The sequence below is a fragment of the Embiotoca jacksoni genome, unplaced genomic scaffold, assembly GCF_022577435.1.
Source record: "Embiotoca jacksoni isolate LCO1_2020_lvr unplaced genomic scaffold, fEmbJac1.0.p SCAF_36, whole genome shotgun sequence".
In the NCBI taxonomy this organism is placed as follows: Eukaryota; Metazoa; Chordata; class Actinopteri; family Embiotocidae; genus Embiotoca; species Embiotoca jacksoni.
Genome location: NW_027185388.1, coordinates 3,109,440 through 3,125,190, shown reverse-complemented (window position 1 = coordinate 3,125,190; position 15,751 = coordinate 3,109,440). Strand labels below are relative to the sequence as shown.

Here is a 15,751-nt window from a genome sequence, read left to right as displayed (position 1 = left end):
GCCATGTTCCTGAAAGATGCTCTTTATTTAAACATGTATGTACAGGGTAGTCTCAGCTTATTTTTTCTGCATATTTGTTCAATAATTCAACATTAGACCTCCATAAAGTCACTACAACTACAGAACGCTTAAGTTATCAGAAGGAAGGTAAAGTGATGAGAGAGCAACACTTTCCTCGACATGAGTCACTAATGTCCTAAATACACTCATAAACATACACCGTCTATTTTTAGGCATTTACAAGAGAGTCGCATTAATTTCCTGTTTATCATAAAAACGCAAGACAAAAGTTCAGAGGATGCAAGTTGTTTGTTTGCAATATCGATATTTAACCTATGAATGATGTCATCCTGCCCCAGTCAGTGTTTTCTGGCAGCTGATGGCGGAGATGATGTGGCGACTTCAGGGAATGAGAAAAACATGATGACGAATTATTTATTTTTTTAAAAAGAGGGGAGTCACTGAAACGCTGCAGAAGTGAGTCACATGAGGCTGAATGCTGGTTAGTGATTCCCAAACGTTTCAGACCGCCGTGCACAAAAACTAATTTACCACTGACGATAACAACTCTGTCCTTATGTGGCTGATTAGTTGTTTAAATGATTAACAGCTAATTTTGACATCGTTGTTATATGATGTGGATATACAATAACTATTATCTCTATTAATATTACATTAAATTACCTTTTTTTTAATTTATTTTTTTTATAAAAAAAAAACTTGAAATGCAATTATTAGGCCCTTCAGTAAGACTGTTGAGGACCACCAGTGGTCCCCGTGCCAGTGTTTGGGATTCTCTCTGCAGAAGTTTGCACACAGCGTTTATTGTTATAAAGTTACAGTTCAGCCTGATCATGTTTGTTTGTTTTTGTTTTTTTATCTGTAACACTAGATTTTGGAGGATTTCTGTCTTTTTTCAGCCTTCAAAATCCAAAATGCAGATTTCAGTGGATTTAATCTGGAAACCAACTTCTTTCCTGCAGAACTTCCAACAAATCAAAGTCACACGTTTCCTTGGTAACGATCTGTGATTTGTCGGACTCACTCTGAAACTCTCACCACACACACAAACACTGTAAACTGACATTCAGCCTAATTATAACCCAACTTTTGCAGCGTTGGTCAAAACGAGTCTTTTCAAAACATGTCCGGTCATTTTCAGCTTTCGGTGACGACCACATATTTATTTATTTTTTAAAATCTGTCGACTCTTTTGAGGATTAAGATGCTGTTCAAGAATTTTGCTCGACTCGAGCTCGTCATCTTTTCCAGCATCTCCTGTTTACACCAGTTTGCATAAATCACTTAAAGGGGGAAGGTTTTTAGATTTTTATTTTTTTTGTAACCACGTGGGAAAGATGAAGGAAATGGCGAGCGGTCGTCTCCTGGAGGGGAAAGAGGTTCACTGGTTGGTGTTCAAGGACTCGGATGGAAGAAGAGTAAAAACTCTTTGGCGAACGTGACGGGATGAATACTGATGTTTACTTCCTGTCGCACGGAGAACCCTCAGCGGGGGACGTCTCTTTGTGGACATTGTGCTTGTACCGCGTATCGGACGCATCGTCCCGGACCGTGTTGTCTCCTTAAAGGAATGTTACACCATCGAATGATCCGATCCAGCGGTTGTTGTTGTTGTTTTTATTTACAGTTTCTCTTTACTTTCACACACACACACACACACACACACTCCTGACTGTCAAGTTCTCCTTTAACACTGATCAGGGATCATCACCCCCCCCCCCCCACCCCCCCCTCCAACCAAACGTCTGTATATATACAAGTCATGAATCTGATCCCTGAGCAGTTTCAAGGGGCGACCTGTGGTTCTCGGAGAAACAGGAAGTGATGCGTGTCATGTGATGTGGTGGTGTGAGTTACATTACAGCACACTGAGTGGCTCCGCAGCAGTCCTTGATGATGGCCGCGCCCGTCTTGGCGATGGCCGGTTTGTTGGGCGGCGGCTGCGGGACGTGTCTCGTGGGCTTCGGAGGATCTTTTTGTCAACGAAGAGAGAGAAAAAAAAAAAACACACAAAACAAAAAGGAAAAGCTCGGTCATCACCTCGTTAGTGTCGAGAAGACTTACGAGTTAACGTCGAACGTCTCGCTCACTTTGTGCCACTTGGAGCTTCTGTTCCAGAGGCATCAGCTTCAGCCGCAGGAACTCCGCCATCTCCTTGTCCTCCTCCTGCTCCCTGAGGGACGACACGGTGAGTAGATTACAATTTGACATCAACATTTGATTTCTTAACGTGGCAATAAAACTATAAAAGTCCCAATAAATAAATGTGAACGAGTCGGTTTAAACCTCACAACTCAGCACGGATTACTCTCAAACTTATTCGATGTTCTTCGATTCCAACTTGAATTAAAACCGGAGCCACCAAAGCAAATCACAAAGTCTGTCGATCCCGAACCGACATTCAGGTCGACTTCACGCCGAGCGATGATAGAAACTATCGGCAGGACTCTTTACAAACGTCTTCACCTGCGTCTGGTTTCTTCAGAAGGAAATTAAGTTCGTTCTCATTCGGAGACGAGCTGCTGGTGAAACGAGCAAAAACACGTTCTGACAAATAAAAGGAGCAAAAACTGAATATTATATTCTACAGAAAAGCTGTTATTTTTATTTGGATATGGACCCTCTGTGATCCCCAACATTTCCAATAGTAACTAATTTAAATTCATATTTTTGGGGGGTAATTAACTGATAACAATTTGCCCACATTTTTTGGAGCCAATCACTTCCTGGTTCTTTAAATGTCTTCAGTGATTCTTCATGTGCATCGTTCACCATCATCTCCAACATCCAGCTGGAAGTTTCCATCCTCCAACTCGACTCCCATCAATCACATCGGAGCACCGCCGCCTTTCTCTTTTTGTACGAGGGTGAATATGTTCATTTCCAGGTGAGATCCCGGATATGAACCCGAGTCGTACCTTAATCTCTCCACCTCGGCGTCGTCCACCAGGAAATCCCTCTTCTGCACCAGTTTATGGATCTTCAGGATCAGTTCTTCTTCCCGCTGCCGGTGCGTCTTGGTTTTTTCTTTCTCTGCGGGAACAAGATGGAAAGAAAAAGCCGAGTCATGCAAATAAATAAATGGATTTCTGGACAAATTACTTCAAGTTTTACCTCCTAATATGAAATATCAAAGCAGACGGGACGCTTTTAGCAGCGACTGCAAAGTTCCTCTCGAACACGGAGACCCTCGATTCTCCTCGATTCTCCTCGATTCTCCCCTCATGTTTAATTCATAACATATAAGGCGGCGATTTAATTATGCAAAATGCCGGAGAGCTTTCTTTCCTTTTCGTTTTGCTCGGCGGAGGAACAACATTTATTTTGCCTCGTCTCACTTTCCTGACCTTCACAGTCCAACGCACAGAAACGGACCAAATCAAGTACACACACACACACACACACACACACACACACACATATATACACACACACACACACACACACACACACACACACACACACACACACACACACACACACCCTGCTGGGCTGCTTGGAGAAAAGCACTTGAAAAATGACTGCAAACATCAGCTCTTTCTGGAAATAAAGTGGAGCAGTGTGACCGCAGAGGGAATCCCCCCTCCCCCCCTCTCCCTCTCCCCCACCCCCACCCCCACCTTCCCCCCACTGGCTGGTGGGACTGCCACCGAAAGGCAGTTGGTTTTTTGGTGACATTGTGCAGAACAATGAGGCCACATGGATGGAAGGTGGACGAAATAATATGGACGCTTTACAGTATAAATCCAGTTAAAGCTGAAGCCGTGATTTATTTTTTTTTGTGGGGAATTTGTCGTGTCAGCAATCTGGAATAAGTTTTATTCTACAAGGAAATTGAATCAGGAGATATTTAAACTCTTCTGTTTAAATTTGACAAACAAAAGTAACATAAATAAAGGATTTAATGTTTCATTTTGGAGAAAATGTAATTGAACAGTGAAATGAATAAATAGAAAATGGAAAACCCTGATAATTAGCTTTCTTTGTCATATTTTCCAGTTTTTTTTCTGCTGAAGAGAACTCTGATCCGGCTGGAAGCTTCACAACCAGGAAGTGGACCTTAAACATTCATGATTATGTTTTCATTCGAGTGTAATCATGACACTATTATTGAGATGCGGTTTATCTCGGAGCGGGTCCTCTCCCTCACAGGCCGCCATGTTGAACAGTAAAAAAAAACACCGAATCAAATCAGCATCAAAAGTGCTGCAAATTTAACGGATCAGAAATGATCACACATGTAAAAATCAGCATTTTTTTTTTTCCAGTGTTTGTTGTTGTTGTTGTTGTTGTTGTATTGTGCCATTGGATTGTCGGGTGTCTGTTATTTTGTCCACACTGCTGGTCATCGGTTGGCTTCTAAAAACAGCTCATCAACATGTCAACAATCGTGAGCATCTTAGCGTTACGACACTTCCTAGAAATCCACACGACGCTCGCGGACAGAAACACTCCCGAGCCGTTCGCAGCTCTTCGTGCTGGTTCTGTTGGTGCGTGAACGCGAGTGGATCGTACCTGGTACCGCGACGATCAGTCTGAGCTCCTGCTTTAAACTCATGATGTCTTTGCAGAGCTGAATGTCGTCCATCCTGCGGGGAGGAAAAGAGAGAAACGACAGTGAATCGCTGGCTTCGATCACCGTAAACAACCGATATTGTTATCTGCTTCCACGTCCACCTGATCATCTGATTGAGAACGATGTTCGGCGGACTCGTGTTGTTGCGGTGAATCCTGAAATGAGAGATTTCTGATCTGACAGGTGAGAAATGTGACTCTCTGCAGCTCATTTCCTGGTTCTGACTCTAAAAAAAAAAACGTGCCAATTTCCAGCCCGCTATTTTATCACAGAAACGGTCGTCTCAATTTCCTCTTGAGTTCAAAACAGCATTTTAAATCGCTTCTCTTTATCCAAAACCAAAATCCAGCTCCAAATGTATTCAGTTCGTACACGTATCAAAACAGAGAAAAGCAGCAGAGTAGAGTGGCTTTCATTTTTGGACTAAGTGGCACTTCAAACATTTATCTAAATTGGTATTAATTAATTTCTGACACTCAACTTATGAATTTATTCACCAAAAAAAAATTCCACTTTAATTTCTAAATAATCGTCCAAGATGTCTCGCCCCCCCAGGGAGCCTCAACATTTCGCCCTCCTCCTCCCTGAATCCTGCTTCTCTCCGGATTTAATTCTGCTTGTGGTGGATCGGGCCGATGACTCATCCACAGCCTCCTTCCTCCTCCTTCCTCCTCCTCTTCCTCCTCCCCCCTCGGTTTTGCACCTCCCTCCTTTTTCTCCCTCCTCGCTCTGTTTCTCTCCCTCTTCTGCCTTGTGTTTTAATCTCTCACTTTTATCTGTGGACTCAAGCAGCTTCTGCACTTTGACACTCCATCTGCTCGCTGTGTGTGTGTGTGTGTGTGTGTGTGTGTGTGTGTGTGTGTGTGTGTGGTGTCACACAACAGAGTCGTACGCGGCGCGGCGGCTGAAGAGGCTTTAAAGTGTGCGCGTGAACTCGTGTTATTAACCGACTGAGCTCTTCGGCATCATCGGACACCGCAGCCTTCACAGCTGATGTTCGTGGTGGGTGTAACGACCCACAATGCACTGCTCAGTTCGATATGTCACGGTGTAGTTTTTTTTTATATCTCCAGATAAAGTTGATAACTTCAATTCTCTAACGCCTCAACAAGCAACCTTGGACTTTGTAAATAAGACGCACTGAAATATATTAAGTCTCCTTTTCTTGACTGCCGGGCCAGAAAAACTACAATCTCATCCAAACTGTAAATTAAGAGTGATTAACATCCTTATAACAACGAGTCAGTGACTCATTGACTGATGTGTCTCATTAAAAGATCCACAGAGTCCCTTAAAGGTCCAAACTGAAACACTTGCAAAAGATTCTTTCTACACAGAAATTAAATTAAAAACAAATTAAAATGAACCTGAGATTATATGTAAAGTTTTCGCTCTAACAATATGTAAAATAAATCCACCTGCATGGAACAAACAGCTGCAACTGACTGTTATTTAAACATTTCATTTATCTTTTAACTGTATGACAAATGATCATTTCAACTATTGATCACAGTGACACCGGCGGCCTTTTCGGTGAACCTGCCACACAGAGTTCTTTTAACAACACACGATATAGAAAAAAAAACAAATCTTAGTTGACATTATAACAACAAAAGAAAAGAACGAAGAAACAATCAGCAGATGAACCGGCAGTGAATAATTGTTTCAGTGACCCGAATCTGTATTAAACTACTACAGTGAAATATTAGTGTGTAAAATGGACTAATTAAACCCAGAATTTGATCCGTTTCTAAACTCTCCTGCAGCACAGACAGAACATTTTCCTGGAGAAATGAAATACAATATTTCATCCCAAATCTCATCCATAATCCTTGAAGCTATCGTTGCTGAAGAGCAGCTCAGAGGAGCTGACTCGTCTAATGATCTCCTCTCCGTCTCCAACAGACGACTCGTATCTCGGGGAACAACACTCGAAGTGTCAACCGCGTCACGGCGACGACCTTCACGAACCTCGTCACCCGCTCAAGGACGGCGACAGGAGCAGCTTTTCAAACCGTATTGGTGGAAGTGTTTCAGAAACGGGAGCCGTCACTCACATGAAGCGCAGCTCCGACTCTCGGCGCACCAGGACCTCCCTGAGCCGCTGGATACGAGCCATCTCCACCTCCAGCTCCTCCGGAGACATGGTGCTCTCCGCCATGGACACGTCGGCGTGACCTGAGAAGAAGACCGAGGAGTTAAACACAAGTTTCGTAAAAAGGAGTAAAGAAGATCGGAAGGAAACGGGAAGCCTAAAATAATCCAAATAAAAATCAGGAGAATGAAGGACAGCTCTGCTTCAAACACGAGTTCAGAGTTCAGAGTTTGAAGCATATTTGCTGGTTTTAAATTAGAGAACATCCAACACACAAATTCCAGACTGCAGTGGGACGACGCCTCGAGATCTTAATCTTTAATTCATTTTCATTTCGTGTGACGAACCCAAGACTTTTTTTTTTTCATTTCTGTCACTCTGCCCTTGAAAAACTTTCGACCGACGTCAGCTTCTTGGCCGAGCGGCGCTCTTCTCACTTCGTCATCTCGCAGCAGCCAAGAACACGATATTTGGAAAGAAAAGCAGCCTGCGTGATGCAGAGAGGTGATTCGGGAGTTTTATAGACAAGTGATTCATCCACGAGCGGCCGAGAGGCTTCGACCACGGATTAACCAGTCACGTATTCCAGAGCGTCTTCCAGCGGAGGAGGTTGTTGATGTCGTGGAACAGAAGAAAAATACTCCGGCTGCGGCTTCTCGCCAACAACACGCAGAGAGCCAGCGGCCGCTAAACACTTGCTGCGACGGCCGACCGCTAACCGCACTGATGGATGCGCTGGACGCGGCCGCAGCTGCTGCGACAGCCGTGAGGACGGCCGGCGACCTCGTCAGCACGCGGACGACCGCACCGATCCCGATTCACGAAACAAATCTGTTCTGCTCAGTGTGGAAAAGTGGAGGTTCAGGATTTACTAGAGAAGTCCTGTTTCCAGTCACCAGGCGAAGGAGGGGTTTCATCCAACACCTCTGTAAAAGGTGCATTATGGGAAGTTTGGATCCTGAAAATCTGAAATATTTACAAACAAACAAAAAACAACAAGTCTTTCGCAAGTTCTTCATCATTTTTCTTCCTCCAATCACGTCAAACATCACCTCATAGTTATAAACAGTTATTTTCCCCTTCTGAGACAGAAAAGTGGACGCTAACAGATAACTGGTGTCCAAGTCCCATGAAAACATTATTTTTTTTAATTGGCAATATGGACAAAATCAGATTTACTGTTTTGGATTAAATAACTTGAAAGCACATTTTACTAAATATTTACACAATGAGATTTCTGATAAATGATCATCAATAATGTGGATATGATAATTAAATGGGTAAAGTAAAAAAAAAAAAGATCAGCTAGAAGTCTTAATAGGTTCAGAAAATTACATCACTTTACTGCAATGCAGTTTTCAAATCCAGTAAAAGACCACAAATATGCCACATCATGATTTTAAGATCTCTCAAATCTAAAAGACAAGTCTTATATCACACTATTGATATTGTGCTCAGCTCTAATTGCACATTATTTACTTGGCTAATTATTATTAGTCTGTAACATGTCAGAAAATAATAAAACAAAACATCCCTTAAAATTTCCCAGACTCACAAGTGATGTCTTTAGATGTTTTCTTTCATCCCACCAACAGTTAAAACCCCCAAAATATACACTTTACAATCCCTGAAGACATTTGAGACGCTGCAACCAGAGATTTTTGGGCATAAAAATGACTTTAGAAGACGCAATACATATTTCAAACATTCCTGCTAGCAGAACTCAAGCTGATAGATCATCAAACACCCGAGCGAACAAACTATTTGCATCTTTAAATATGCCGCCTGGCGCTGGTGACCGGCGTGTTGCTGTAACGTCGGAGGAGATCTGGATCTGCTCTTCGTCCTCCTGCAGCAACACAAACTGCAGTCTGCCTTCGTGGTACTTTTTTTTCCGAGGACGCTCGCTGACTCACCGCAGCAGCCGGCTCGGGAGGGCTCGGTTTGTTTGTGCCTCGCTGATGTTGAATCATCACCCGGCGTGTCTGTTGACAGCAGACACTGATCCTCAATCAAAGTTCGGATCCTGCGACTGCAGCAACGATCAGCTAAAACCAGATAAATGTTTTGTTTTTTTTCCTCTTGGTTTTTCTTTGCATACTTCTCCTCTTCCCCCTTTCTGCAGCCACGTGCTCCTCATCAATAACACCGAGCTGCATTAAGTCCCAACTGGACCATTAAAAGTAACAAAGGGCCGACTGGATAATGTCTTTAACGGTTTCCTCTCATCTCAGGAAGTCGCTCACTCAGCATTATAAAACAAGGAGCAGATACTTCCTAATTAAAAGTAGCTCGTTCACCTGGGACGGGAAAAAAAAAGGCCAGCTGCAAAGTCTGAGGCCGACGCTGCTCCTCCTGGCGTGAACCAGCCTTGTAATTAGTCAAAACCCTGTTTCATTCACAAACTGCCTCCTCAGGATTGTGATTTTAATGAGTTCAGCAGCCCGAGAGGCCGGATCACAGCTGCTGCAGCTGCGTGGGGCTCCACGACGGGGAAATGTCACATATCCGTATGACATCCAGTGCAAGACACCCCCGACACATCCTGCAGACACACACACTGTGTACACAACTGCTGTGTGTGTGTGTGTGTGTTTTTGTGTGTTTGTGGGAGACAGAAAAAAAAAAAAGAACGCAACGACTGAATCTGTGTCTAAAAATATCCGCTGCATTTTTATTTGTTCTTCCTTTCCTCAAGTCAGACACATCTGACATCACGTTATCGCTGCTGCTCCTGTCAACACGTGCGTCATTAATCAGGTGGGATTGTGGAAAAATAATAGAAATATCTCAAAACAAACCGGCTTTGGTTAAAGTTGAATTCTTTTAGTCGAGTGACAGATGATTGTCTTCATTTATCGAGCATAACTGTCAAACAAACATTGCATTGTTTGAGGATTTTCTGTTTTTCTTTGTTTTATATCACTTTACTTTTAATATATTTTAAACTCTTGGTTGACAAAAACAATTTGAGCATGTGACAAGATGCTCTGAAATATTTAAACATTTTACATACAAAATGATAACTTTAATTCAGAGAAAATATTATTTATATTTTTCAGCCTTAAAAGGGGACATTAAATAGATGCTGGACAAAATAATAGAAACATTGAGTTTAATGTTTGTTTGTTTTTTGCAGCATGTAATGTTCATTTAGTTTTAGTTGAGATTGTGTTAGGGAGCTTCTTCTTATCATTTTTGGAGCTGTAGTTTGTGTTGTTGTGAGATATCGTGTTAAATAGAGCTGTTATCATTTAGTATGAATTCATATAATTGAGCTCGCTCTCCTGATGAGTCACTAAAAGTGACTTTAGAAAATCTGCCCATTCAGCCGTCAGCTGTCAAGAAATCTGACATCAACACTTCCACTAAATCTGAACTATGAATTGATTCCTGCGCGTTAATCAGATTAATTTAATCCCCCACTAATTGGACCCGGCGCCGGATTGAAGTGTTCCCCGTCGGCTCGGTGATGTGGTGTGCATGTAGGGGAAGTAACGGGCCTTTCAGCACCAGGGCAGCTATCGGTACATCCCGAACCCTCCGTGAGTCACGCGTTAACCGTTTCAGCTCCCTCCGCTGCTGCCTGGGCTTTTTTTTTTTTCTGAGAGGGAAACATGCTGAAAAAAATACATATAAATAAATAAATTTAAAAAAAAAAACTGTCTGTTTGTGTTTGTGTGAATCCCCCTCCCGGTTTGATGCTCACCTTTGTCCGTTGTCCACGCCGTTTCTGAGACGGCTCCGTAGCTCCGGAGCGCGCGCTCGGTGTCCGAAATAGATTTCTTCAGCTCCATGTCGGTGGGTCTCCCGCGCGCGACGAAACCCAGAAACGAGGTCGTCGGTTCTGCAGAATAATGTACGTTTCCTCCGCGTGCGTCCCTCCAGATGACTCCGTTTCAGCCGGTGACGAGGCTCCAGCGACCCGAGACGTTGAGCATCTTTATTCAAGCTTTCGAGTCCCTCGACGTGCGGCTGGAGAGAAGAGGATGTGGGGAGCATGCGCAGTGCGGCCAGGGATGCGAGGACTGGGGAGACACCCACTGGGACAGAGATGACGGTCAAAATAAAACAATAGGCAGAGAGTTGCATCAAAGTTTTGATTTTGAATAATTCTAATAGTATATATATATATATATATATATATATATATACAGTGTATATATAAATCTGAACATGCTATTTTTCAAAGTATTAAATATTAAGAAAAGGAATATGAAAGCTTTTGCTCAGTATGTTAATAGATTAAATTGCAGGAGTTTTCACCCAGTGAGGTTGCATTCGGCAAAATTAAAGAAATAAATATCTACTGGAACAGTCTGTTACAAATTTAGAAAACATCTTGATTTAATAAGCATCTAATTGCTTCGTTCTTTTGAAGGCAGCGCAGTCGGAAGAGTGAAAACAAGGTCTGCAGGATTGAACTGTGCAGCACGAATCTCGTTCACAGCACACGGTGTGCTCAGTAAATTCCCACAAGAGATGGAGACAGAGCTGCAGTTGCATCTAAATGATAACTAATGCACAGGAGTTATATTTCAGTCTGAACAGAAGCCAAACCGCATGAGATGCACCTCTGATATCAAACGGGGATGTGAAGAAGAAGTCACACTCGTGAACACTCACACAGACTGAACAGGATGGTTTCTCCCTTTATTCAACAATAAGTATGATTTATATTTGCCACAGTTATCTGATGCCACGTGAGATTAAATCACTTTTTACATCCTCTGATCTGCTTCAGAGGACTCGGACTGCGCTAAAAGTAGCATCCTGATATTTAAAAGAGTTAAAAGAGCAGATATGAGCTGGTTTTTACATTTCAGTTGCAGCGCTGCAACAAAGAATCAGGAAACAGGAAATCATCAGCAAAAACAAACACTATAAATACTGCACTAATATTAAATTACTACAAAGGATGCAATTTAAAAGAGGTCTTGATTACATTGTTTTTGTGCACTCCAATTCAAACACTGCTTTATATATTAATTTTGTTATTCACAGTATTAATTCATTTCTGTGAGACACATCGAATATTAAAATCACACGCTGGCATACGACTTCAAAACGATCTGTGACATCGGGGAGGCTGGAAGAAAAAAGAAAAGGTATCCGAGACAGAAAAAAAGAGAAGTTCGCCCCAAATCCTTCCTTAAATTCTATATATAGGAACAACAGACAGCTCCTGCACTCTAATTATAAAACTAACCTCTGTAGAAAAGTGCTTGACGGGCATCTGATGTTACAGTTCAAGAATCAATGCAGGCAAGAAGAAGCACCTCTGAGGGAAGATTTACAGGCAACGGAGAGCGATGCACAGCGGGACATTAAAACATTTCAACATTCAAGTAGGTGGATATCAAACTTCATCAATCATTCGTGGACAAACTCAAAGTCTTCAGTAGTATTTCATTCCTGCAATATTTAAAATATGTATTTTTAGATCAATATGTGGTTTTTTTTGTGCTTGATTGGTGCAATAATAGAGACAGCATGGATTCATACAGTCTTTATGTAAAAAGTACCTCCCTACATGTTAAATAACACACAGATATGTTATAATAAATGGGATTATTGGTATTTGGCACTTCATACTCCAGCGTGTAAACTGGAACCAAAGCAGATCGTCCTCAGAGATCAGGCGGTCTAAATATATATTAACTGATATTTTAATGTTTATAAATCTATTTTATGCAGTTAAAAGTCCAAGCTGATAAATTAGCAGCGGCTCCACACGGTGGAAATTATTCTTTCCTTCACATTAGAGTTTTTCATTATGATTTTAAATCATCTGTCTCAGACAAAAACTGTCAAAAGCCTCATACATCATTCCAGTACTTTTTAACATGGTCTACTTGTTGTAAATGTGAGAGCACAAATACTGCATTATTCATATCCATAAAAAGAATCTGATGAGAAATAGGAGCTGCGGTGTCTGGAAGGTTCAGACTCGGTGAAATGTTTCCCACTGAGCTGCTTTAAATATTGAAAAATATTCTGTGTATACATTCAGTGTGCTGGAGGTTGTTTTTCTAAAACCTTGCAGCATCATGAAGTCGGTCTGACCTCAGCGAGTCTGCAGCCGATGACCCCGGCAGTGTTGGTGCAGCATTAAATACAAGAGTTGAACAGGACCGAGTCCACCGGACCGGCTTGAATCCTGTTTCACACCCGTTTCTATCCACGTCTCCGTAGCAACGGCGGACTCTGCTACTTGGATGCTGCCGTTCCCTCTTTGGGAGCGTCTGCCTCGTCCTTCTTCGAGGCCACTTCCTCCTTCGCGGATTCTGCTTCGTCCTCTTTAGTCGGGAACATCCACGCCAGAGCGGCGCCGGCCGTCCCGTCGCCGCTCTGACGGGAGAAGCACAGGAAGGTGGCCCAGACGAAGGCGCAGCAGCCGGTGAAGGAGGTCCGGACGTACAGAGGCACCAAGGCGAAGTTCACAAACTGAGAGAAACGGGTAGCAAACATAATACATTTACATCATTGTATCAGCATGTTGTATGTTCACAAATTAATATTTAACCCTAATTATGCAGCACTGGAGTAGTTTAATTGATAACAATAAAGTATTAAAGTGTCTTTTTGTAGACGTCTGACATCCCAAAATCTAACCAGCTCATCCTCGAGTCCACGTGAATGTTTGGGGTTAAAGGTGAAGAAGTTTCTTTAATAGTTCCTTTAATATTGCGTTTAAAAAAGTGTAGTGAACATGAGGTCAACGGGACTTTGACCACTGAGATGAATAGAAATGTAATAAAATAATGATAAAGAGAATCTGGAGTTCGGTGCCGTGTGTTCACATTAGAGAAGTGGTTGAAAGGACCCGTTTCTTCACTCTGAACATATCCGTGCACAGATGTTGATATTTACCTGCATGAATGGCCAGAACATTAGTCCCGTCTGAGAAGAGACCAACACAAAGCACACCAGTCATTTAAAAACAAAAACAAAAAAATCTCAATTTCAGCAGAGCTCTCCACAAAAACCAAATAACACATCATCAAATAACGATTTACAGAAACACAAGTGTGGCTGTTGAGTCCATGAACGGTCTCTGGTCATCAGTAGTGGATGTGAGTGCACACGGCAGCTTCTCCGTCACAACACATCCCAGAAGACGCGGTCGCTGGTCCGGCTCACCTTGTACGTGTTCAGGAACTTTTCCCTCCAGTCCTCCAGGATGTCGTCTTTGCCCTCCAAGAAACTGACGCCTGTGACGACAAGAGAAGATTCGGTTCACGGACGGCGGAAGAGGGCTTTGAAGAAACCGTCGACACAGTATGTACAGTATATGTAAAAAAATAAAAATAAAAATACAATCACCATGGAAACCAATAACAGATTGTCTCGTGAAATGACATGATCAATACGACAACTGCATGTAGAGCGTTTTAGCATCAGGAATATGGATTTTCTAAAGAAAGCGTTGATGATAAACTGTAGAAGGACGAAACGATTATTGTACGTGGGCATAAATTATCATGTTTAATACAGATCCTGTAGGTTTAAACCACTGACCATACTATTCATATAACAATATTTATACTATTTTTTTTAAAATGTTTAAATACATAGAGATAATTCAAGTTTTAATCCTGTTTGAGTGGACAGAAGCCAACTTTTGTGAATTAGTTCAGATACACAGTGACTCCCTGGTTTATAGTTTTATGTGCTTTTTAATTAATATTTTTAAACCTATTATTGTGATTAAAAACTACCACTGGTGGGAGAAGTATTCAAAAGAAAACTAGTCTTCAGCTATAAGAGCAGTGCTGTCAAATTATCTGGGGGCAAATGAAGAAATCAATTTCACTATGATTCAACTTAATTTAGCATTAAGACCTTTTTGTAGCTTAAATCACTTCCTGGTTCTGCTCGGATTATAGTATTGGTGTATTCTAGTCTTCTAAATTGGGCTCGTGCAAATCTAATCTCAATCTTAAATCCAGGATGAGGCTGAAGTAATGCACCTTTAATTAAAAACCAACATCTGCCTGCGGTGACTTTCACGTGACCTCTGCGAGTCCAGGTTTGTTTGACAGGACAACGAACAGCTGATCCGATGCCTCCTGAGAGGAGCGCAGAGGGTCAAGTTACAGATTGACAGGTACGTGTTGGAGGGGTCAGCCGTCAACAGCCCGGGACGCTGTCAGCGCGAGGTTTGCGGCTCGTGCCGTCCGGTCCCGTCCCGTCCCGTCCCGTCCCCCCGCCGCCCCTACAGCCCCACCGACCTGTGTAGAAGACGCTGGTGGCCATCGGCGCCGCCGTCGTCTGGTCCAGGAGCAGCTTCCTCATCACCATCCCGACCGAGTTCCCGGGAAATCTCCGCTCCAGGAAACGCATCCAGAAGAAATTAAAGTTGCCATGGAAACTGAACGCGATCAGGGCGACGTTGCGCGTGTGACTCCAGTCCATTTTGTCCCTCCGGGAGAAGTACTGGTGGACAAAGTCCCCTCCGGCGAACAGACAGCCGTACAGAGTGACGTTGGTGACCCACGGAAACCGGCGGACGTGTCTCAGAAACGCCTTTCGCATTATTTGATGAGTTGCTGCCGCTGCGCGGAGTGAAACAGGAGCTTCAGTGTTCCGGAAGCGGAGACGGAAGGAGGGTTTCTGCTCAATGTCGCTCAGCGAACGTCAGAAGATCCGAGAACCACCGATTCAATACAAAATGATCACTTCACAAAGTGGTCGCTTCTCGTATAATGGACGTTACAGAGGAATATAACCTCAGCAGCTTGTCAAACACCATCCAGCACCGGGCACGGCACCGTCAGTCTGCCCCTCCACCCTCCCGCCACCCTCCCCCGGCCCTCCACCGGCCCTCCCCTCTTGCGTACGTTTGTTACGTAAAAAAAAACAACCAAAAAACCGAGCGGCGTTCAGTGGGCGGAGCCACGCTGGAAACCACGGCAACCGGGTGGATCGAAGGAGGAGTCAACGGGCGAAACCAAACGAAAAGTAAAAGTAAAACAAATATTTTCTTAAAAAAAAAAGAAAAAAAAAAGGATATAGCAATTAATAAAACCAACTAAAATGTATAAATAAATGAATAC

General features: G+C 42.8%; 2 protein-coding genes across 2 annotated transcripts; both read right to left on the bottom strand.

The window, feature by feature from the left end:
• Positions 1 to 6: 6 nt before the first annotated feature.
• bmerb1 (bMERB domain containing 1) lies at positions 7 to 10,683 on the bottom strand. The gene is made up of 6 exons (XM_069165953.1): positions 10,402 to 10,683; positions 6,655 to 6,775; positions 4,537 to 4,610; positions 2,940 to 3,054; positions 2,112 to 2,194; positions 7 to 1,993 (listed from the first exon to the last, which is right to left on the bottom strand). Exons 1-6 carry the CDS (start codon positions 10,487 to 10,489, stop codon positions 1,875 to 1,877), a joined length of 600 nt encoding a protein of 199 aa, XP_069022054.1. The 5' UTR covers positions 10,490 to 10,683; the 3' UTR covers positions 7 to 1,874.
• Positions 10,684 to 11,332: 649 nt separating this feature from the next.
• On the bottom strand, positions 11,333 to 15,497 carry LOC138208218 (mpv17-like protein). Its single transcript, XM_069165951.1, has 4 exons — positions 14,927 to 15,497; positions 13,836 to 13,906; positions 13,566 to 13,595; positions 11,333 to 13,139 (listed from the first exon to the last, which is right to left on the bottom strand). Exons 1-4 carry the CDS (start codon positions 15,228 to 15,230, stop codon positions 12,903 to 12,905), a joined length of 642 nt encoding a protein of 213 aa, XP_069022052.1. The 5' UTR covers positions 15,231 to 15,497; the 3' UTR covers positions 11,333 to 12,902.
• Positions 15,498 to 15,751: the final 254 nt, after the last annotated feature.

Excerpts from the sequence above, each read along its gene's own strand:
- bmerb1 (XM_069165953.1), bottom strand. The coding sequence starts at position 10,489 with ATGGAGCTGAAGAAATCTATTTCGGACACCGAGCGCGCGCTCCGGAGC. Across the intron at positions 2,195-2,939 it reads GCCGAGGTGGAGAGATTAAG|GGAGCAGGAGGAGGACAAGG; the intron begins GTACGACTCGGG and ends GTCGTCCCTCAG. Across the intron at positions 1,994-2,111 it reads GAAGCTCCAAGTGGCACAAA|ATCCTCCGAAGCCCACGAGA; the intron begins GTGAGCGAGACG and ends GTTGACAAAAAG.
- LOC138208218 (XM_069165951.1), bottom strand. The coding sequence starts at position 15,230 with ATGCGAAAGGCGTTTCTGAGACACGTCCGCCGGTTTCCGTGGGTCACC. Across the intron at positions 13,907-14,926 it reads CACCAGCGTCTTCTACACAG|GCGTCAGTTTCTTGGAGGGC; the intron begins GTCGGTGGGGCT and ends TTGTCGTCACAG. Across the intron at positions 13,140-13,565 it reads TGTTCTGGCCATTCATGCAG|TTTGTGAACTTCGCCTTGGT; the intron begins GTAAATATCAAC and ends CGTTTCTCTCAG.